Source organism: Rhinichthys klamathensis, unplaced genomic scaffold (assembly GCF_029890125.1).
Source record: "Rhinichthys klamathensis goyatoka isolate OS25496 unplaced genomic scaffold, OSU_Roscu_1.1 h1tg000840l_1, whole genome shotgun sequence".
Taxonomy (NCBI): Eukaryota; Metazoa; Chordata; class Actinopteri; order Cypriniformes; family Leuciscidae; genus Rhinichthys; species Rhinichthys klamathensis.
Window position 1 is genome coordinate 49,098 of NW_026607217.1, and position 23,915 is coordinate 73,012.

At 42.5% G+C, this 23,915-nt stretch overlaps 1 protein-coding gene across 1 annotated transcript in view; it reads right to left on the reverse strand.

Moving 5' to 3' along the window:
- Positions 1 to 1,642: 1,642 nt before the first annotated feature.
- The window catches only part of LOC130078237 (organic cation/carnitine transporter 2-like), a 35,407-nt gene continuing 13,134 nt past the window's right edge, over positions 1,643 to 23,915 (reverse strand). Inside the window, exons 7-10 of the mRNA XM_056243763.1 lie at positions 11,319 to 11,533; positions 4,696 to 4,878; positions 1,801 to 1,936; positions 1,643 to 1,728 (exon numbers count right to left, since the gene is read on the reverse strand). Coding sequence (XP_056099738.1) covers positions 1,647 to 1,728; positions 1,801 to 1,936; positions 4,696 to 4,878; positions 11,319 to 11,533 — 616 coding nt within the window. The 3' untranslated portion in view covers positions 1,643 to 1,646. The remainder of the gene's footprint in view (positions 1,729 to 1,800; positions 1,937 to 4,695; positions 4,879 to 11,318; positions 11,534 to 23,915) is intronic.

A 23,915-nucleotide genomic window follows, 5' to 3' on the forward strand; every position in this document is an offset into this window, starting at 1 on the left:
CAGACATTTGGCATTGCTGGACTACAGAACAACCCCGCTGGAGGCGGTTGAGTTGTCCTCAGTGCAGCTGCTCATGGGCAGAAGACCCAGAACTCCCTGCAGCTCAACAACTGCTTGTCCCAAAGGCTTACAACTCTTTGAAAGTCAGGCACCTGCTCAATAGGTCCAAAGCTTCCCAGAAGTACTACTACGACAAAGGCAGGACGATGCACTCTCGCCCTGCGCTGGTGCCAGGTGAAGAAGTCAGAATGCAGCCCTACCCCGGCTACTCCAAGTGGTCTCCAGCTGTTGTCATCAAGCAACATAGCCGCACACCCAGGTCTTATATCGTAAACTCTGGTGGCATGGAGTTCCGCCGGAACTGTCAGCACCTTCGCAAAAGCACTGCAAGAGCGAATCAGTCCCGTCACCTCATGCAAGATGAGCCTTGGGAGGAGTTTCCTGATGTCCGCCCAGAACAAGAGGAACTGATTCCTCCCCTAGTTGGGACTACAGCATCACCTGCCAAGGAACCCCTGAATGTGGGTCAACCACAGCCTACTCTGCCCTACACCACTAAGATTGGCAGAGTGGTTAAGCCCCCTGAAAGACTGAATTTGTAGTTGCTACCTGTCAGGAGTCCAGTAGTGAAATAATCCAGTAGGCCTACTTTTGTTGATAGCTTTCAATAGTTGGTAATTATCTCAAGTTGCTCCTGAATAGTTAAAGAAATATGTCAGGTGTGGTGCCTCTGTAGAATGTCATTAATAAGTTTGAAGGTACCTTGAGGATTGTTTATTTTTGCCTTTAAATTTGCTTAAGAAACCTTTAGTCATATTCTTTTACTATATATTGTATCCCCACAAATAGGCAGAAGAAGGGGAGATGTAATGTATTGTGTTGCCGCTAGAGCGCGCTGTTATGTTGGCTGGGCCAGTGCTTTTCGTGTAAACACCAGCAACGGAGAAGTTCCGTGTTCTTCAGTAAAAGCAGTTATTGTGCAGTCACACTCGTTGTGTTTATTGTCTCCAGTATCTTACAGTGGTGACCGTGACAGAACTGATGAAGGCACTCCACAAGCTTACAGTCGCACTGACGACGGGTGTGTGTGTGTGTGTGTGTGTGTGTGAGCAGGAGTGCATTTCTTGGTCTTGACATTTCCACAGAACATGTATGTATATTTTTTTACATGCTCTTAAATAAGACGATAAGCCCAATGAAGGCACGGTTTACAGCGCTTACAGAACATAAGTGAGTATTGTTAGGCTCTCTGTGTAATACTGATGCAACGAGACGAGACAGCTGTGTGTTTATAGAGTATTTTACAATGGCTTAAATGCAGCTCGGCCAATCACTGTCAAGGCCTGGAACTATCCGTTTAATGCTGCTTTTATTTATGCATTTTTCACATCCACTTTCAATATACATGTAAATCAACTACCATTTCTGAGCTCGATCTCCATGTGATTTTATTATCATAACAACCGTTATTGCCTTTCAAATAAAAATACAAAAATTCCAGTGCTAATACAACTGCGAGAAAAATAAACAAACACAGTGTTAATATAATACAAAATAAACTCATACAATGTAAAAATGCATATTTTATTCACATAAATAATGTGAAGCCACTGAGTTCCTCCGTGAAGACGAGGGCGACTGTAGGATCACTCCTGAGTTCCTCTGTGGTGGGTCGTGATGACCGCTCCTCTGCCGTCCTCCAAGCTGGGTTTATCTCTTCTGATGAAACTGGTCAAACACAGCTCACATTAATGAGGAGTTACAGGTGAGAGCCGTGTGTCTGCAGTCATGAAGACGTACCTCCTGCACGTCTGCATCTGCTCCAGGGTCTCGGGCAGCGCCCTCTGGAAGGTCTCGGGCAGAAACAGGTTCGTCACAGAGGAGGCGACGGTCAGGCTTCCCATCAGGAGGTAGGGGACACACTTGCTGAACGTGCCTTCATGAACCGAGAGGAGAACACAACGCCATCACAACAATCACTCAAATCTGTTCCAAATGCTGATAGAATATGTTCTTTCAGGAATATTTCAGAAGTGGTAAACAGACCCATTCAGACTTTGACTCAAGTTTGATCACTTTTTATGAATCCTCCCGAGATTTGTTTGCTTAAATGATGGAAACTTCACAAGAATAGACGTGAATTCAGGAAGGGAATCAGAAATAGATCTAACGATTGTTTCAAAAACATTGGGAGGAATAATAAATTGGGAAGTATTTATTTTCCTATAATTAGTAAAATTGTAAATAATGAGATGGGAAGGAGGGAAAAACAAGGAAATATAGGAAAATGGCAGTTAGAGAAAGCTAATTAAGAAAAATACAAAATAATGAGTGAGGATGGAATGAAAATAATCAAGATTAACGAAGGAAAAGATAATAAAACGATAAATATAGAATTAGTTTCAGAGATCCAGAAAAGTAATGGAAAGAGGGTCATGGTGGCATGAGAAGTGTGGCAATCAGAAAGAAAAGGAAAGCATTTAAATACTGAAGAAAACACATAACTGGGAACATATGATAATATATAAGAAAACTCAAGTAAAGAGAGTATTGGTGACTGGCGAGGCATTGAGAGAAAGGTAAAGGACTCCAGTTGAGGAAGAGGATCATGATTAAAGAGCGGAGTGGAAGTGGAAAGAATATGCATATCCAGTGTTAATATAGGAGAGGAAAATGCAACAAGTGGCAAAGAGAAAGCAGAAATAACACATTAGGTAATAACAAAGCAGATCCAAGATGCAATTTTAAACTAGAAGATGTAAATTCCAAAGACTATAATATTAAATAATTTAGTCAGAGGTGTTTGATTATTTTATTACTTTTGATCTCAGGAAACGTTAAACCTAATCCAGTCTCGGCCTCAAGGTTTGAAACACCTGCAGATTTTAAATCAAGGTGGACTTGGTTTTATACATTTAAATGTTCGGAGCTTAAATGGATATGTCCCGTGTCTGGGTCCAGTCGGCTGATGCGGATGAGATTGTTGAAGCTTGGCTGAGCAAGTCTGTTTTGGACAAGGATATTGTATAAATGGCTATAATGTATAGCACTGACAGACCAAAAAGGGGAGCAGGCGTAGCAATGTTCATATATAAAAAAGTAGGTTTCATGTTAAAGTATTGCTCTCTAAATCAGTGAGTAAACTGATTCGAGGTTTCTCGAGGCTCTAAATCTCTCAGCAGAAGTGTCCAAAGGACGCCATCTGCTGTTCTCCCTTCTTCATTACAGATCCTTTCAGATCTACATTATAAAGAGTTAGTAGCTCTTGGTGACTTAAACTGGCATTGGTTGCATTCAGCAACTGATGAATTGAAAACCTATTGGGATCCATTAAATCTTTTTCAGATTGTTGACAGTCCCACTAGACTGAATTCAAAATGTCTGGAAAAATCATCTCTAATAGATTTAATCTTAACAAACGTTAACAAAAGTATTTAACAAAAAGTATTTGCGAATGACATCAGTGACCACTGTGTCGTCGCACAGTTAGAAACTCCTAAATTCCTAAAACCAACCCATGCATCATAACAAGGCGTGACATGAAACATTTCTCTGAACAAGCGTTCCTTCATGATTTGAACAATTTTGAGTGGGAAAAAATTAATTTAATTCCTGATCTTGAAATAGCCTTAGATTTCTTTTATGCACATGTTTCTGCTTTAGTCATTAAACATGCCCCCTTTAAAAGGTACAGAGAGAAGGGTCGGAATAATGCATGGTTTACTCCTTTCTTACCCAATATGCATGAGCGTAACCTGGCATGGGCAAAAGCCAGGAGAAGTTTTGGACACAGGCGTAACTATCGGTAAGCAGGGTACGCGGTTGCTTACGGGCCCGGACCAATCAGGGGCCCGCGTGACTGGAAGATATTGATTGACAGCCGGGGCCCCCTATCGCATTTTACTACTTTTAGTCTGATCGCATTTTAATTTTTCGCGAATTTATTTGAATAGATAATGACAACAACATATTTTACTGTTCATTAAATACATGTTTGAAACGAACAATGATGGATTTTGGTGTAATTTGTTTTGAATTGTGACTGGGGAATCCCCGGGTGAACATGAGTATTGCGTGCAAAACAGTAAAAAAAACTCGAGACAGATATGGAGTCGGCAAATTACAAACACAAAAGTGGCTTTCAAAAGCGCAAACGAAAAGAGGAATTTGACAAATTAATTAATAAATTACCAAAAATAGGAAGCTTGTTTAAAAAGATGACACAGGAGGGGGAGATCGAGATTGAGATGGAGCAAGAGAGTGAAGCGAATTGCCATACTGTCAATTGAGAATGCCTGTGCGCGCCATCTAGATCTTAAGGATTTAATTCGACTTGCACAGAGGAAACCCGTAAAATGCCGCTATAATGTAAGTGAGCATCTTTTTTTATGTATTTGGACCTAGGCCTATGTGTGTGTAGTCATAGCAGTGAGTAACAATGTGTCAAGGTGCGCCGTCACCGGCAGTGTTTGTTTTTTTGTTTTGTTTTGCACGTAGGCTACTCCTGATTTTGTCAGTCATCTCATCTCTTATATGCTACCTGTGTCTCTATGATCCTATCCTGTCCTATTCATGTTAGCTTGCTCATGGACATTGCGTCATCACGTGTTGTAGTAGGGGGGCCCGCCTTGATAATCCTGCATAAGGGCCCAGTGTTGGCTCGTTACGCCACTGGTTTTGGAAGTCTGTATTTACCCAGGAATATGACGTATGGCGCGGTGATGCTGCCGATGCGAGCGGCGGAGGAGCACATGCCGAGTCCCAGGTTCCTCAGGACGGTGGGGTAGAGCTCCGCCGTGTAGATGTACACCACCGTGAAGGACATGGTGAAGCCGAACTTCCCAGCCATCTCGAGAGCCAGAGCCAGAGAGGGAAGATCTGCGGAAGAGCTCGCCGTTACACTGATCTTATAATGCCCTTTCACAAGATGTTAAATAAGTGTCTGATGTCCCCAGAGTGTGTGTGTGAAGTTTTAGCTCTAAATACCCCACAGATATTTTTATATAGCATGTTAAAGTTGTCACTTTTTGAGGGTGAGCAAATATGTGCCGTTTGTGTCTGTTCCTTTAAATGCAAATGAGCTGCTGCTCCCGGCACAGGGGGCGGAGCTTCAAGAGCTTGTGTGTGTGTGTGTGTGTGTGTGTGTGTGTGTGTGTGTCTATGTGTACGCACTGAACAGTTCAAACCGGAGTCGGACAGTGATGGAGAGATTCGAGAAGACGTGACGACATGTAGAAGCAACAGGACATTTCTGAACGTTAGTTGAAGAGTTTATATGCAGCCGATGTGGAATAATCTTCTAGTTATTGATTAGCATATTCTGTCATGATAATCTATAAATCGTGTTCCCGGGGCGGGGCTTATGTAAATACTAGGGTTGGTGATGTCACTAACCAGTGAAGAAGCTCGTGTAGTTCTACCAGCCGTTTGTTGTAGTCCTTAAAAAGTGATTTCTGTAATAGTAAATCTCTCGCTTTGCTTTGAGCTTTGAGTCGTGACTGTGCAGATGTTATTTATGCTCAAACATCAACATTACACACTAACTAAAGTTAGAAAAGTGAAATCATAATCAAATACCCCTTTGATCAAATGCTGATAGAATATGTTCTTTCAGAAATATTTCAGAAGTGGTAAACAGACCCATTCAGACTTTATGTAAAGTTTGATCACTTTTTATGCATCCTCCCGAGACTTGTGTGTTCCCATATAAGAATCTGCAAAAACATGTGAATGTTTCTTACAAATGTCCAGTCCAGCTTTCCTGATAAATATGTGACTAATAGGATTAACCTGTTTTCTTTGAAATGTCCAAGTCCAGTTTTACTTGCATAGAGCACAAGCTAATCCTCGACCCGTAGTAAACTCACAGGCGTTCATAGGATTGAGTGTATAAACCGAGTGCTAATGCTTTTTCTTCAAAGTGCACTAAACTTGCACTCGATTCTTCAAATTCTCCTTCTCTACTCTTGCTTACTGCTCTTTTATGGCTTTAAGGCCTTGTGACACTCCTCATTAGTAAGTTGCTCTGGATAAATCCTCTGCTAAATGAGTAAATGACTCGTATAGCTCCACCAAGTTTTCAACACTATCCCTCTCTGTAAGGTCCAGTTCTTACTTTTTATACTGTATAGGATCACTGCTCGAAGGATCATTTTCGAAGCCTGAATCTTAACCCCGGATCTCCACCAACTGCGGAACGGCTGCGGATCGGCTCCGTGCTCCGCCGTCCGTCAATACTCACCAGGTCCGGATTTGTTGCGGAACGGCGGCGCCCATGACTGACGGCTGAAGTCACGAGGACCCACGAGATCTCGCAAATTCACGAATGATCGCGATATAACAGACTGCCCTGTGCTGGATTGCTGCGGAGCTCTCCGGCATCCGGAAAATATAGAAGCTCTGCGGATCTGGAGGGCTGCGGTCGCCGGAGCCGGGACGGAGTCGGAACGGAGCCGTTCCACAGTCAGTGTAAATACACACATTGACTTTAATGGAAACCTTTTGACTCCGCCCGCCGTTCCAGAGCGGATCCGCAGCCGTTCCGCAGTTGGTGGAGATCCAGGGTAAGTCGGCCTTTATTTGAGCTGTGTTGTACTGTGAGTCTGATGTGATCTGTGTGGTATTCTGAGCTCTTACTGTCAGGGATCGTCAGGGAGCAGGAGCAGGAATCCCCCTCCTGTAATGAGGAAAGTGGAGAGCACGGGTCTGCTGTGTTGTGTGTTGAGTTGTGTTTAGTTGTGTTGAGTTGTGTGTGTTGTGTTGTGTGTGTTGTGTTGTAAGCTCTTACTGTCGGGGATCATCTGCAGCAGGAGCAGGAATCCTCCTCCAGTAATGAGGAAAGTGGAGAGCACGGGTCTGCTGTGTTGTGTTGTGTTGTGTTGTGTTGTGTGTGTTGTGTTGTGTGTTGTGTTGTGAGCTCTTACTGTCGGGGATCATCTGCAGCAGGAGCAGGAATCCTCCTCCAGTAATGAGGAAAGCGGAGAGCACGGGTCTGCTGTGTTGTGTGTTGAGTTGTGTTTAGTTGTGTTGAGTTGTGTGTGTTGTGTTGTGTTGTGTGTGTTGTGTTGTGAGCTCTTACTGTCGGGGATCATCTGCAGCAGGAGCAGGAATCCTCCTCCAGTAATGAGGAAAGCGGAGAGCACGGGTCTGCTGTGTTGTGTTGTGTGTGTTGTGTTGTGTTGTGTGTGTTGTGTTGAGTTGTGTGTGTTGTGCTGTGAGCTCTTACTGTCGGGGATCATCTGCAGCAGGAGCAGGAATCCTCCTCCTGTAATGAGGAAAGCGGAGAGCACGGGTCTGCTGTGTTGTGTGTTGAGTTGTGTTTAGTTGTGTTGAGTTGTGTGTGTTGTGTTGTGTTGTGTGTGTTGTGTTCTGAGCTCTTACTGTCGGGGATCATCTGCAGCAGGAGCAGGAATCCTCCTCCAGTAATGAGGAAAGCGGAGAGCACGGGTCTGCTGTGTTGTGTTGTGTTGTGTGTGTTGTGTTGAGTTGTGTGTGTTGTGTTGTGAGCTCTTACTGTCAGGGATCATCTGCAGCAGGAGCAGGAATCCCCCTCCTGTAATGAGGAAAGCGGAGAGCACGGGTCTGCTGTGTTGTGTTGTGTTGTGTGTGTTGTGTTGAGTTGTGTGTGTTGTGTTGTGAGCTCTTACTGTCGGGGATCATCTGCAGCAGGAGCAGGAATCCTCCTCCAGTAATGAGGAAAGCGGAGAGCACGGGCCTGCTGTGTTGTGTTGTGTTGTGTTGTGTGTGTTGTGTTGTGTTGTGTGTGTTGTGTTCTGAGCTCTTACTGTCAGGGATCATCTGCAGCAGGAGCAGGAATCCTCCTCCAGTAATGAGGAAAGCGGAGAGCACGGGTCTGCTGTGTTGTGTGTTGAGTTGTGTTTAGTTGTGTTGAGTTGTGTGTGTTGTGTTGTGTTGTGTGTGTTGTGTTCTGAGCTCTTACTGTCGGGGATCATCTGCAGCAGGAGCAGGAATCCTCCTCCAGTAATGAGGAAAGCGGAGAGCACGGGTCTGCTGTGTTGTGTTGTTGTGTGTGTTGTGTTGAGTTGTGTGTGTTGTGCTGTGAGCTCTTACTGTCGGGGATCATCTGCAGCAGGAGCAGGAATCCTCCTCCAGTAATGAGGAAAGCGGAGAGCACGGGTCTGCTGTGTTGTGTTGTTGTGTTGTGTTGTGTTGTGTGTGTTGTGTGTGTTGTGTGTGTTGTGTTGTGTGTGTTGTGTTCTGAGCTCTTACTGTCAGGGATCATCTGCAGCAGGAGCAGGAATCCTCCTCCAGTAATGAGGAAAGCGGAGAGCACGGGTCTGCTGTGTTGTGTTGTTGTGTTGTGTTGTGTGTGTTGTGTGTGTTGTGTTGTGTGTGTTGTGTTCTGAGCTCTTACTGTCGGGGATCATCTGCAGCAGGAGCAGGAATCCTCCTCCAGTAATGAGGAAAGCGGAGAGCACGGGTCTGCTGTGTTGTGTTGTTGTGTTGTGTTGTGTGTGTTGTGTGTGTTGTGTTGTGTGTGTTGTGTTCTGAGCTCTTACTGTCAGGGATCATCTGCAGCAGGAGCAGGAATCCTCCTCCAGTAATGAGGAAAGCGGAGAGCACGGGTCTGCTGTGTTGTGTTGTTGTGTTGTGTGTGTTGTGTTGTGTGTTGTGTTCTGAGCTCTTACTGTCGGGGATCATCTGCAGCAGGAGCAGGAATCCTCCTCCAGTAATGAGGAAAGCGGAGAGCACGGGTCTGCTGTGTTGTGTTGTTGTATTGTGTTGTGTTGTGTGTGTTGTGTTGTGTGTGTTGTGTTGTGTGTGTTGTGTTGTGAGCTCTTACTGTCGGGGATCATCTGCAGCAGGAGCAGGAATCCTCCTCCAGTAATGAGGAAAGCGGAGAGCACGGGTCTGCTGTGTTGTGTTGTTGTGTGTGTTGTGTTGTGTGTGTTGTGTGTGTTGTGTTGTGTGTGTTGTGTTCTGAGCTCTTACTGTCGGGGATCATCTGCAGCAGGAGCAGGAATCCTCCTCCTGTAATGAGGAAAGCGGAGAGCACGGGGTCTGCTGTGTTGTGTGTTGAGTTGTGTTTAGTTGTGTTGAGTTGTGTGTGTTGTGTTGTGTGTGTTGTGTTGTGTGTGTTGTGTTGTGAGCTCTTACTGTCGGGGATCATCTGCAGCAGGAGCAGGAATCCTCCTCCAGTAATGAGGAAAGCGGAGAGCACGGGTCTGCTGTGTTGTATTGTTGTGTTGTGTGTGTTGTGTTGTGTGTGTTGTGTTCTGAGCTCTTACTGTCAGGGATCATCTGCAGCAGGAGCAGGAATCCTCCTCCAGTAATGAGGAAAGCGGAGAGCACGGGTCTGCTGTGTTGTGTTGTTGTGTTGTGTGTGTTGTGTTGTGTGTGTTGTGTTCTGAGCTCTTACTGTCAGGGATCATCTGCAGCAGGAGCAGGAATCCTCCTCCAGTAATGAGGAAAGCGGAGAGCACGGGTCTGCTGTGTTGTGTTGTTGTGTTGTGTGTGTTGTGTGTGTTGTGTTGTGAGCTCTTACTGTCGGGGATCATCTGCAGCAGGAGCAGGAATCCTCCTCCTGTAATAAGGAAAGCGGAGAGCACGGGTCTGCTGTGTTGTGTTGTGTTGTGTTGTGTGTGTTGTGTGTGTTGTGTTGTGTGTGTTGTGTTGTGAGCTCTTACTCTCAGGGATCATCTGCAGCAGGAGCAGGAATCCTCCTCCAGTAATGAGGAAAGCGGAGAGCACGGGTCTGCTGTGTTGTGTGTTGAGTTGTGTTTAGTTGTGTTGAGTTGTGTGTGTTGTGTTGTGTTGTGTGTGTTGTGTTCTGAGCTCTTACTGTCGGGGATCATCTGCAGCAGGAGCAGGAATCCTCCTCCAGTAATGAGGAAAGCGGAGAGCACGGGTCTGCTGTGTTGTGTTGTGTGTGTTGTGTTGAGTTGTGTGTGTTGTGTTGTGAGCTCTTACTGTCGGGGATCATCTGCAGCAGGAGCAGGAATCCCCCTCCTGTAATGAGGAAAGCGGAGAGCACGGGTCTGCTGTGTTGTGTTGTTGTGTTGTGTGTGTTGTGTTGTGTGTGTTGTGTTGTGAGCTCTTACTGTCGAGGATCATCTGCAGCAGGAGCAGGAATCCTCCTCCAGTAATGAGGAAAGCGGAGAGCACGGGTCTGCTGTGTTGTGTTGTGTGTGTTGTGTGTTGTGTTGTGTGTTGTGTTGTGAGCTCTTACTGTCGGGGATCATCTGCAGCAGGAGCAGGAATCCTCCTCCAGTAATGAGGAAAGTGGAGAGCACGGGTCTGCTGTGTTGTGTTGTGTGTGTTGTGTTGAGTTGTGTTGTGTTGTGTTGTGTGTGTTGTGTTGAGTTGTGTGTGTTGTGTTGTGAGCTCTTACTGTCGGGGATCATCTGCAGCAGGAGCAGGAATCCTCCTCCAGTAATGAGGAAAGCGGAGAGCACGGGTCTGCTGTGTTGTGTGTTGAGTTGTGTTGTGTTGAGTTGTGTTGAGTTGTGTGTGTTGAGTTGTGTTGTGTGTGTTGTGTTGTGAGCTCTTACTGTCGGGGATCATCTGCAGCAGGAGCAGGAATCCTCCTCCAGTAATGAGGAAAGCGGAGAGCACGGGTCTGCTGTGTTGTGTTGTGTTGTGTGTGTTGTGTGTGTTGTGTTGAGTCGTGTGTGTTGTGTTGTGAGCTCTTACTGTCGGGGATCATCTGCAGCAGGAGCAGGAATCCTCCTCCAGTAATGAGGAAAGCGGAGAGCACGGGTCTGCTGTGTTGAGTTGTGTTGTGTTGTGTTGTGTGTGTTGTGCTGTGAGCTCTTACTGTCGGGGATCATCTGCAGCAGGAGCAGGAATCCCCCTCCTGTAATGAGGAAAGCGGAGAGCACGGGTCTGCTGTGTTGTGTTGTGTGTGTTGTTTTGAGTTGTGTTGTGTGTGTTGTGTTGTGTGTGTTGTGTTGTGTGTGTTGTGTTCTGAGCTCTTACTCTCAGGGATCATCTGCAGCAGGAGCAGGAATCCCCCTCCAGTAATGAGGAAAGCGGAGAGCACGGGTCTGCTGTGTTGTGTTGTGTTGTGTTGTGTGTGTTGTGTTGAGTTGTGTGTGTTGTGCTGTGAGCTCTTACTGTCAGGGATCATCTGCAGCAGGAGCAGGAATCCTCCTCCTGTAATGAGGAAAGCGGAGAGCACGGGTCTGCTGTGTTGAGTTGTGTTGTGTTGTGTTGTGTGTGTTGTGTGTGTTGTGTTGTGAGCTCTTACTGTCGGGGATCATCTGCAGCAGGAGCAGGAATCCTCCTCCTGTAATGAGGAAAGCGGAGAGCACGGGTCTGCTGTGTTGTGTTGTGTGTGTTGTGTTCTGAGCTCTTACTCTCAGGGATCATCTGCAGCAGGAGCAGGAATCCTCCTCCTGTAATGAGGAAAGCGGAGAGCACGGGTCTGCGAGGACAGCTCTTCAGGAGGAACGTGGACACGATATACGCCGGCACCTCCGTCACCGCGGACAGGAAGCAGTTGAGGAACGGGTCGCCGCTGAGGTTAGCCGTGTTCAACGACAAGCCGAAATATCCAATGTTGATGGCCATCCTATCAGAAAAGGACAATCACTGACACATGAAGCGAACGGAGCCAGCCGACAAAAATATGTTCTGAGAATGTTTACCATGTATGTTGTGTATGAATGTAAACCATTATTTCTGAATGTTCTCTGAAAGGTAAAAACATCCAGTGTTATAAATGCTTTATTTTTTTTTATTTCTTGGTTATGTGAACGTTAAAGGGATCGTTCACCCAAAAATTACATTATTATTATTTGCTCACCCTCATGCTCTTTCTTTCCTCAGATAAACACAAACAAAGACTAATAATTTCCTAAAATTTTTTGTTTGTGTTTATCTTAAGAAAGAAAGTCATGAGGCTGAGCAAATGATGAGAGAAACGTCTTTTTTGGGTGAACGATCCCTTTAAGGAAACATCCCATTTAATAATTGTGCACACATTATGATTAATAAGATTTGGTCGATCGGATCACAAGTGAAATACAGGTGTAAATGGGGTCTAAAAGTTTTGAGCTCGTCCACTTTCCACCACTTAAAGGGGTAGTTGAAAACACATTCGACCGGATTGCTTTCGTAGTGTAAGTCTCTTTGTTTACTGACCTAATGCTTAAACATTATGGGAAGAGCTCTAGCCGGATGGGTTTGGTTTAAAGATGAAAAAGCTCAAGGTTCTCTCAGCGTTCCTGATTTCTAACACACACTCACAGTAGTCGGCTGGTCTTGAGGCTGTCAGAGCAAAAACTAAAGCTGATGCTCTCGTGTGTTTTTCCTTCATTTCCTTTCGTATTTATTTGTAAATTTCACAAGCTTATTTCGTCCATTAGATCTAAAGATCTGGAAACGCCCACACATTTACCCATAGTCCCCATAGACCCCTCGAAGAAATCAGGACAGAAGTGGATGAAAGTGGACAGAAGAGACGGATTAAAACACCAGTTGTAAACGGGAATCCGTCTCCCTCGTCTACTTGTGATCCGATCCAGCAAAGCACATCCTAATTCCAGGTGTGAACAGGACCCGTGGAAACACTTTTAAATGTTCTCTGAACGTTCTGAAACGTTTAAAATACATCTGTCAAACGTCCAGCTGAAATATACCATAAACAATGTATAAATAATGTTTTGCGCTAATGTAGTGGCAATTTTAATGATATTCATTGATCTTTAGTAAAATATAGATGATTCAAAGAATGTCACATGTGTGTCTCTCACTTGTAGTGAGAGAAGATTCTGTTTATGTACCTGGGGAGGCAGAAGAGGGAGACACTCCAGAGAACAGACGAACAAGGACCTCTGACCTAGATGTCAGAAGGCCATTTGGTGCAGGGGAGCTTAGTGGGCCAACTAGTGACGTCTATGGAAAACTACTGGGAGGAAGGCTCTGGGGGGAAGAAGGCCTTGAAACTAAGATAAAAGCTAGTTCAGTCTGTCTGGGGGTGTGTCACTCTTCTGCACAGGGTAACAACTGTGTATTAGACTGCTCCTATTCTTGCAAGAATAAATACTTCTATTTTATATAATTTGACTCTGAGTGTCTCTTACGCAGTGATGTTTGTTTGAGATGAATTTTTGCCACAACAGTTTTGGTGTCAGAAGTGATATTCCTTGGACGTGCCTCCTGGACCTGAGATCGGACGGTGTTTGGCCACCTGGACTAAGTAAGTTCCAGCTCTACCTCGTAAACTTGAGAGAGAGGGGCCGACCGATATCAGGGCCGGGAGAATCGACCACTGGAATCTAAAGAACCCGCAGGTGGCAACAGAAGCATCTCTGGTAAGAGACAGTTCAATTTATTTTCTTTTGGGTAAGTTAATTAAATTCAGTTTAATTGGGGAGAAGAGTGAAATTGAACCATATTGGCTGAAGGCTGTTTCTGTGGTACGTAATCTGAGATTAATTGAGATCTATATAGATCAAGAAATTTCAAACAGATACGAGGGAAAAATCTGAGATTAATTGAGGTCTGTAACAGAACAAGAAATTTCAAGCAGATAAATAATCTGGGATTAAGTGAGAACTGTAACAGATCAAGAGATTTCAAACAGATAGGTACCCTGAAAATTAGTTGTTCCACGACGGAGCAAATTGTTTTTAGGTACTGAGGCTAATTAGGGGGAACCAGAACAGTTTTTGGTAAACCGTAATTAGGAGGGCACTAATAGTGCAACCCGACCGATTTGGGTTAAAAGAAAAGAATCGGATTTGTTAGGGACGCCTAACAGATTAAAGAAAACGCGCGTTGAAGAGAAATCCACAGAGAACAGAAAACAGCCAGTATGGGGATGTCTCAAAAGCAAGCTTGCGAAATTTGATACACCGGTTTTCTGTAGAACTAGGAAAGTATGGGGGGAAATGTATGTTTTAGATATTGGGAAAAAAACTGAGAAAATACCATGATCATGAGCTACCATGAGCACAAATAGACTAAGAGTGTGCGAGAATCAGTGGAACAGGGCAGCGGGACAAAAGGTTGTTGTGGCTGCGTTCAACATGTGTGTAAAAAATGTGAACAGATAATGGATTGTTCAGTTGAAGATAAAATGTCGAACTGCCAGGAGAAATAATGTTTTTACTTCTTCATCCAGTAAATGGATGCATGACATTAGATGTCTATAGAACTTAAATTTATATGACAAGGATTGAAGTAGCAAGAAGCAATAAGCCTGTCTGTGTGAAATAGAGGGAACTGAACTGTAAGTGAGACTTGGTGGAAGAGGGAAGTGAAAAAACAAAAAGGTTGGTGTGTGAGATATGTGTGTGTGGGGATTGTTCAAACAATCATGTACTGGTTAGATAGTGAAGGAACTGGCATGTTTGAGAAAAGAAAGGAGAGGATAATGAAGGAACTGGCATGTAGGGAAAAGAAAGGAGAAATATAGTAGAAAACTATATGTGATGAAAATAGACATGGGTCTGACAGAATTTATGGAAGTCAAATTAACTGTTTAAATGATATGAAAAGTTTTAGAATAAAATAAGGCATTGTATGATTGACAGGGATTAACATGATATGAAGAATGTTTTAAGCAGAATGGGGAACAATTCTAGATTTTGATAAAATAATGATTGAAATGATGATATATCTGCTTTATTTTATTAATGTTAAGAAAATAAGGGTATTGAAGCAAGTAGCTATAATGGTTGTCTGTGTAATTTACGGACTGAGTAATATAATCTGTTTTGGAGAAACAGTAGAGATAAGACTGAGACAATAATGATAATATTAAGTTGAAACTGCAGACTAACCATGTGGTGGAAGAAAAAAGGCTTCAAACCAGTTGTAATGTTACACTTTATGAAGAGTAACTGAACAGTCCGGGAAAATAAATAAATAAATAAATAAATAGTGAGACAGAAGAGAGCAAATGCTGTAAACAGCTCTGCTCTGAAGATCTCACTTTGAAGAGATTTGCAGATGATGTTTTGTAAAAGATAAGCTGGGATAACAGCAACAGTACTTGTAATTAGTGTTGTTGATGATAATACCAAATTAGTAAGGTAAAGACAGAAAACAAATTCGAATATTTTGAGCATTTTTTGTGCTGCTCATGAAATTATGTTCTGCCAATAATAATGATGAAGAGTATGATTTGGCTATTGTGATTGAATCCGCCATTGGTGGATGGTCAAAGGAATACAGAGAACTGCTTATCAGTGGGTCTGTTTACATTCCTGAATGGGACACACACTGCTTCAAGGGTGTGCAGTTAGTTGAAGCCCTTTGGAAGCTCACAGTGATCAAACTGCAAGGTGTCTGATGCTGAAGTTGAGGCTGAAACAAATTCACTAGATGACAGAGAGTGTTTTAATGGTGGTCATCAGGACAATTTAATAGGTAACTGTAAATGACCACCGAGAAGGTGTTTAAAAATGTGATAAAATGACAACACATTTCTGGTAATAATATTGGTTTGAAAATAGATCAGTGTTTAAATGACGACAGTGACAATTTTTGGTCTGAGAAATAAGAGATAAAAAACAAGGTCAAAAGATTGAAGTCTTAAAGTGAATCCTTTTGTGACTCCAACAAATGTGAGTTGCAAAATATGTAAAGGTAATATAGAGAGACTAATCTCACAGATGATTTACCATAACTGCAAAAGTATCACAAGCAGAGAGTGCTTGCCTCGTCAAAGTTAGTGTGAATCCTGATTGGAGACTGATAAACTCCTAGAAGAGAAAACTTTGAGGTCAGATATTAAGTTATGGTAATTGAGAACTTGACAACTAAAATTGAGATTGAGAAATGTGAAACGTTATTGAGAACTAGAATAATTACCATTATGTAAGAACAAATAAGCAGAAGCAGTAGGCTACTGAATTAACAGTTGCTAAATGTAAAATGTGTTGAAAGGCATCTGATTAAACAAACAGCTTGAAAAGTTGACCATGAAAGAACTAGAAGCTGATGTTTTGCTTTCAAAAGATAAGTTTGTTATGGGCTGTAATGAAACAGTTCGCTTATCTAAAATCTGATGTGTGCTGTGCCTGAAACTGCCAGTGCAACAGAGACTCAATCTGAGTGGAAATTTGTAATGTCTAAATTCCCTGAGGTGGGCAAAAGACAAATATAAATAATATGTTTATTTGAAACCGTATGTAATTTCTGGCAAAGATGCCTTAAGCTGGGATAGAGTTAAAAGATGATAGATAAATGTTTGATGTTAGAAGTATATGAGAGAGCAGTGTACCATCCAATAGAGTCTCAGAGTCTCTCTCATTCAATGAGTCAGCTAAAAGCTGGTATCTGTGATAATAAGTAAAGCACAGTGTTTCAGTTGAAGATCATAGACACAGAGATATTTAAAAAATAAAACTGAATGACTTTAAAGAAGTATTTAAAACAATAATACAGATAGAGATGACATTTTGATTAGCTTATTTTAGGACCAGTAACTTCTTTGTCTCATTTAGTCTCCACCATTCAGGACCGATGGCTCCGGCTACAGATGAAGTACACTGAATGTACGGTTGTGATCTAAATTCACTGAGTATAATCCAAGTAGCTAGGTTGCTGCTTTTAAGATAGTTAATGGATTTAAGTGATTAAATACTGTTGTTATTGACCTGTCTCCCTGTGTGAACACTATTAGGCAATCGGAATGGCTCTGGTGACTCTTGAACGTGCCTTTCCTAAGCTCTAGAAAACAGCTGAGTTCTGTTGAAGCAAACAGCCTGTGATGGGAAAGAGCGGTCACCAGTGTGTACAGTGGCTACTCAATGACGGGATGATCTTCCTGGCCAGGGGACAGCCTAACGCAGGGGGTCACGAACATTGGGCACCTCCGGGATGGAGGTGTTATATGTGAGAAAGGTATGAGAGTTGAGCGCTGATTACTGGAGGCCACCGGGGTCAGCAGAGCATTGAGAGGTGAGATGCGCTGTGAGGAACAGTTACGGCAGTCTAACCCAGAAAATGTGAGTTCCTCTATACCAATCACCAGAAACCGCATTCATTGTATGGCTTGTTTTGCATTGTCTGCAAATATGCCAGGGGAAAACACCCTGATGGAGATTATAGATAAAGGGCTAACAGGAGTGGGCTTTCAAGAGCCAGCTGAGGCCATGAAGTGATTCCCATTAGTTGTTGTGGAGACAGTAGCAAAACTTTTTATGTACTGGTTTGCCTTATGGGCAAGGAAAATCATAGTGTTGATTTTGAACTAATAGGTCTATGACATAGTTTTAACTCTTGAAGGTCGTTAGACATGGTGGTGGCTAAAGATGAAGACAGCTTTTAATTTAAGGAAAGTCTGGATGACAAAGGTGAATGGTCAAAGGTTATTGTAATGAATACAATTTTTGTCTAAGTTACAGCCTTAGGAGGCTGGTGGGAAGATTATTTATTTATAGTGAGAGAGACTGCTTGAGTGGAGGAAGGGATGGTGCTCTGTCTGTCTTTCCATTATTGGCCTGCTAGAGCAAGCTAAAGCAAAATAATGATAGTGACACAAAACAACCCAGCTGACCTTGTTAAATTCTAATGAATAATGAACAAGACATGCTTTGAAACTGGTTGGGAGACCATGTAAAATTAGGTAGAAGCTACCGGAAAATGGGAAGTTTAAAATCTTATTTAAAATTTAAATCTTTTAGCAATAATATAAAGAAAAGTGAACATTGAGAATGAGCAGTTAACATATGTGTGTCTAGTATGAGTGTGTGTGATGGTGACAGCATTTTATGTCTTGTATGTATTAGTGTGGGGCACTAATATTCCGCCTGAATGGTGTGTATATTGCGTCATTAACCTCTGGAATGAGTTTATCATTACAGATGGGTTAAGGCAAATGACAACTTTTAAAGAAGCTGATAATTGTGATTGAAGACTAAAATTTCATCTTTGAATATAATTTCATTAATTAATATTATGTATCTGTATTATTATTCTTTATTTAGTATTCATAATAAGTTGTATTATCTTATGAAGTTTAAAATGCATGAGTAGACTATAGATTGCATGGACACGTGTTTAAGGAACATATTTTAGACACAAGGAGGGTAGCTGGGAGGATTATGTATTCTGCTTAGAGGTATGTAATGTTCACTTAGCAGAGAGTTCCAATGATGAATATACTTCAAATGTGTACAGTTGGTATGCTCTTTGCAAGAAAATGAATGTTTCAACTGATGCAAATGTACCATTTGTATACCACTAATGTATACACTGAGAAATAGTTTCTTAATGTGGAAAGTGGATTGTACCATGTGCATATACATTTCATTTTAAGCATAAGCAATATGTTTTGTTACCTTACAAGGAAGCTGTAAGACTCTCTGTGATGTATAAAAACTCAATCTTACTGTACTACAGCAGAGAAACATGGAGGCATGACTGGGTGAGAGGAAGGAGAAACACGAAACGCATAGACCTGGCATGAATATAACATCTTCTCAGAGTTTCTCTCCTGACATATAAGAATAAAAATCTTTCTTGGCAAGATAACTGGTGTCTGGTCCCGTGAATTAAATAATAACGGGGAAAAGGCTTAATTCCAAGTCTACAATTTGGCGTCACGAACAACAGGATCGCATCTTCAGGCATTTGTCTCAATCATTCAAGGTAAGACTTTTTCTTTTTCTAAAATAATTCTAAGTCTGCCTGATGATTAGACATTGACTGAAACTGCTTAAAAGAACTGTGTTATTTAAAGTACCAGTTGTGTTGCCAATGAATATATGTCAGACAATTAAATTTGGCTTATTTAAGTTGCTCTGATCAGTAAAACCTCTAAAATATTTGAATGATGCTTGGGTAAAAGTGGATCTTTTTTAGAAAGAAGACCATATAGAATTAGCTATAAGACGGTTAAGCTAGGCAAATTTGCTTGTTTACAACTGCGACGTGGTTGGATTGTGGCGGGACTGTCTAAAAAGATGGCAGAATGAACCCTAAAGCATCCAACACACAGAAGATTCGTTCTCAGAAGGAGACGAGGAAAGTGTAACAAGCAGTGATTTATAGCGGTTTAAAGTGGCGGGTCTGTGCTCTGAGTTAGTGCAGTGCAGTATATAGAAGATACGAAGAAAACCCTAAAACGTTTAAATACGCAGAGGATTGAACCCTTAGAAGAAGGGTATCAATGAAAAAAAAAAAGAGCTAGAATCGCGGGCATTCTGATTTTGACCATAAAACTGTTCAAATGTTTGAGGATACTGATCTGAGTTGAACTTAAAGAAAAAAGAAAAAAACAAAGAAATTAATCTAAGATAAACTAGAGGAAAAAGAAAGAATAAACTTATCTGAGTTAAACTTAAAGGAAAAAGAAAAACAAAGAAATTAATCTGAGATAAACTAGGAAAAAAAGAAAGAAGAAAAAATGTATCTGAGTTGAACTAAGTAAATTAAAAAGAAAAAAGAATAGATAACTAAAATATAAGGGATAACTTGTTTTTAATCTTTCTTTAAAATTTTCTTTTCCCTGAGTTCTTATAGGGCTTAGAGAAGAGAGGGAGAGAGAAGCAGCCCCTCCCTTTGGAATTCACTCTATATACATACACACACACACACACACACACACACACACACACACACATATACGCACACACACATAGCCCTGCTGTTCTGAGCACAGAGACACAGAGTGACAAATTCTTTGAAACATGGGAGAAAGTGTCTGTAACAGCAGAACAATATCTTCTTGGTACCTGGAAAGGAAGAGGAAGAAACAAGCTAAACTTTTGAAAAAAGGTCTGGATATCAATGCATCTATGGATGAGCAGTTAAGCTGGTTCGAGTCCCAAAAAGACAAGATCAAATCAAAAGCATTCCCAATACTGGCGGCTCATTGGATTGTGAAACAAGGTGGAATTTTTTTGCGATATGAATGGTGGTCCAGTTCCACTTGCTGAAGCAATGAAGCCTCAAATTGAAGCATATACCAAATTGAACAAAATCATGTCTATTAAATGTTCAGATGAAGCAAATACAACCAGTGAAGATTTATTTGATCCAGATTGGACAAATATAATAACTGAAGCTGAAAGAAAATACTCACAACCACCAGTGAAATCCGCAACAACTGTAACGCCTCCTCCTTACAACCCAATTTATCCAACTTTGCCTGAACAATGTACAAGTTCATCTAAACCTCTGACACAGCCTCAAGCTTCGAGATCAAATGGAGGTCCAGTTGACAAAATGTATATTGCATCTGCACAAGCAGCTCCGGTAATAACAAGATCTAAAACAGTTCAGCCAAACAGAGACATGCTGCGATGTACACCAGCTCGGAATTATGATTCTGACTGGGGCGATGAGACAAAAGATGACGACATGATCACAGTTGATAAGATCGGTCCTGAATTTTCTTCACCTGCGATTAAAAGGGAAGAATCTGAAATGATGACAGAAGAAAGACCATTCACACCAGGAGAACGTCAAGCCATTCTCACAGCCTTGCCTCCTCTGAAGAGACAAGATCCAAACACAGAGTTTTGGCGAGAATTGGACTCATTAGTTGAAGCACATCAAATGACATTAAGAGATATACACACCATTGTGAAAGCTAAAATCCCAAGAGACCGATGGGAACGCTTGCCAGCATCGATAACAACAGCCCAGTGGGTAGACTTGTGGGTCGACGGCCAGGGAAGACACCTGGGTCTTTGGCAAGCATTAGATGAGTTCCGAAAAGTAATCCAAGAAATCTTGGGAAGTGGTAAAATTCCATTCACATCAGTGACATTGATTAAGCAAAAGGATGATGAATCTCCAGATGAATATGCTCTGCGTAAGTGGAATGCTTATGAAAGATGGGCCCTCTGTGCTAAGAAACAACCTGACAGAGATGATGTACAGTTCACTGACACACTTGTCGATGGTTTCAGCACAAAATACCAACATGCCTTATCACTTGGAGTCAATCCAGGTGAAACATTTGACCAAATTATGCAATGGGCTGGCCGCTTAGAGATGGCTATGAGATCAAATAAAGAAGAAGGAAACAAGCCATATCGAAGAGGAGTGGCAACAGCTCAATACAACAAGGACACAAAGAATAGGGTGATTTTCTGCAGCAACTGTGGAAAGCGTGGAGACTCCAAAATAGATTGTTGGGCTAAAGGAGGTGGAGCAGAAGGTCAAGGTCCATCATTTAGACAGGTCAGTGCGAAAAACCATGAAGAAACCACTCAAGGGAAGACATGGACTGAAGCACAAGTCCGTCAGCTCATTGAGGGAATTATGCGTCCGCAATAGGAATCAGCGGCCCCCTGTATTAGTAAGAAAAGAGACAATCGCCTTTTCGTCAATGCATTAATAGGGGGCCACCCATGTGACATCCTTGTTGACACAGGAGCAGCCATTTCAATAACAGATCTGAACCTACCTACAACAGATGAAACTATGGAAGTTGAAGGAGTTGGAGGAGGTATCACAAAATTTCGCAAAAGTATTCAAGTTCCACTGCAAATACATGAAGATGAAGTCTTATGGACATCTTTCTGGGTTGGGCCGAATTCACAAGGAAGCCTTATTGGCATGGACATTCTTCCATTGTTGAACATGATCATATTCACTGACAGTCGTCAAATCGCTACAACAGCTGGGATAATACCACACGAAGACCGCACATGTAATTTAAGTTCTGTTGGTACAGCAAAACCAATCATCAGAAATTGGGGAAAAGATGGTGTGTGGGGTCTTCTGTGCAGTTTATATTCAGATGTTTGGGCTAAACACAAATTGGATTGTGGCAAAGCCAACATTGACCCCGTTGTTATTGAGGGACCGATACATGCCCCTCATAAACAATACCCTATCCGACCTGAAGCAAGACAAGCCGTGGAAGAGATAGTGGCAGACTTGGAAGCTGAAGGAATCATCAGACAAACTTCATCTACCACTAATAGTCCTGTCTGGCCTGTCAGGAAATCGGATAACTCATGGAGATTAACCATTGATTACACAAGACTTAACAGTGTAACACCAAAACCGCATCCTATTGTGGCCAATCCTGCCACCATTCTGAATGATATTCCAGGAAATGCAAGAATTTTCACGGTACTAGATGTACTGTCAGCTTTCTGGTCTATACCTATTGATGAAAAATCTCAAGAGAAATTAGCCTTCACAGTAGGCGCAAAACAGTATGTTTGGAACAGACTCCCACAGGGTCTTAATCTTTCCCCTGTTGTATTTCATAGAACTTTGGATCAGTTCTTAATGGAGCAAAAAGCTGAGATTGAGAGTTCAGGAAGTGTTTGCCTCCAATATGTTGATGACTTGTTGATTGCAAGCCCAGATGAAAACAGCCATATATTTGCTCTGAATGTTGTCCTACAAGCCCTTAGGAAAGGAGGATTCAAAGTCAACCCTGACAAAGCACAGCTGGCCAAAACCAAGGTTATCTACTTGGGCCAAGAAATATCTGTCGAGGGAAGGAGAATGACAACAGAGCGTGTAGAGGCATTACGGCAACTCCCAAAACCTCTAACAGTTACAGGAATGCGGAAGGTGATGGGACTTTTCAACTATTGTCGTCAGTATATTCCTGATTTTGCCAGCATCACTAGCCCCCTCATCGACTTGTACAAGGGAGGAAAGCCTGGAGTGGAACAGATAAACTGGACACCGGAAGCTGAGGAAGCGTTTACTTCTATGAAAGAGAAACTGACTTCAGCTCCAGCCTTGGGACTTCCTGATGGACGATTGCCATTTCATTTGTGGACCAGGGTGGGAGACGAGTCCTACTCAGCAGTACTGTGTCAAAAACCAGGTGATCGATACAGGCCAGTTGGATACTTTTCCACAAAGATTCCTGTTACAATGATTGGTCAACCACGATGTATACAAGCCCTCGATGGTGCCACATGGGCAGTGGATGCTGTTGAAAATCTGATAGGAGCACAGACTATCATACTGCACACTCCACACAGCATAGTGACGTTGTTGAACAATACAAACATCAAGACCATAACTGACGCGAGGAGAGCAAAATGGGAAGCAACTTTGTTAAACAAGGATTTGAGAGTGGAAATCATCAGAGACATTTCTCTTAACCCTGCAACAATGATGCTGGAACCACATGAGGGAACACCACACGAGTGTGAAAAACAAGTTGAAGAGGAAAGTCTTGGTCCTGTTAATCCAATCGCTCTTGAAAATCCAGATAAAGAGTTATGGGTCGATGGATCCAGTTATTATGTTGATGGAAAACGACATACTGGGTGGGCTGTAGTGGAAGCTGATGGAACTGTTGTGAAGAAAGGAGCTCTTTCTGGGCAATTTTCAGCACAAGTAGCTGAGCTCATAGCACTTACGGAAGCTTTTGAACTATCGGAAGGAGATCGAGTTAACATCTATACAGATAGTCGTTATGCTTTTGGGGTGGTCCATGACTACCTAGCTCTGTGGAAAAGACGTGGACTTATCACCAGCAGTGGGAGCGAAATACAACATGCTTCCATAATTCGCCGTTTGATTACAGCATGTCACTTACCCAGAGAAGCAGCTGTGATCAAAGTAAAATCACATCAATCTGACAAGTCCAAAGAAAGTCAAGGAAACACGGCAGCAGATGCAGCGGCTAGAGAAGCAGCTCTACTTCCTCTTACTCCTGTTACCTTGGTAAAGGAAAACAGCAAAGATAATCCTGAGCTCCATCTTCTGTCATATCAAATGGAGACAGATGAAGAGAAAGAGCAATGGATAAAAGCAGGAGCGAAAGAAGATGATCAAGGTATCTGGAGAATTCCAACAGGACAAGTGGTGATGCCTGTCGGAACAAGAAGAGAACTGATGCAGCTGTATCATGGAAAAGTGCATGCTGGAGCAAAAGCAATGAAAGCTCAAATCAGCGAGACTTGGTGGTGGCCACGAATGATGGGAGACATTGATGATTACTGTAGGAGATGCTTGATCTGCATGAAAGCAAATGTGGGGAAATCTGTAAAGGTGCGAATGTCACA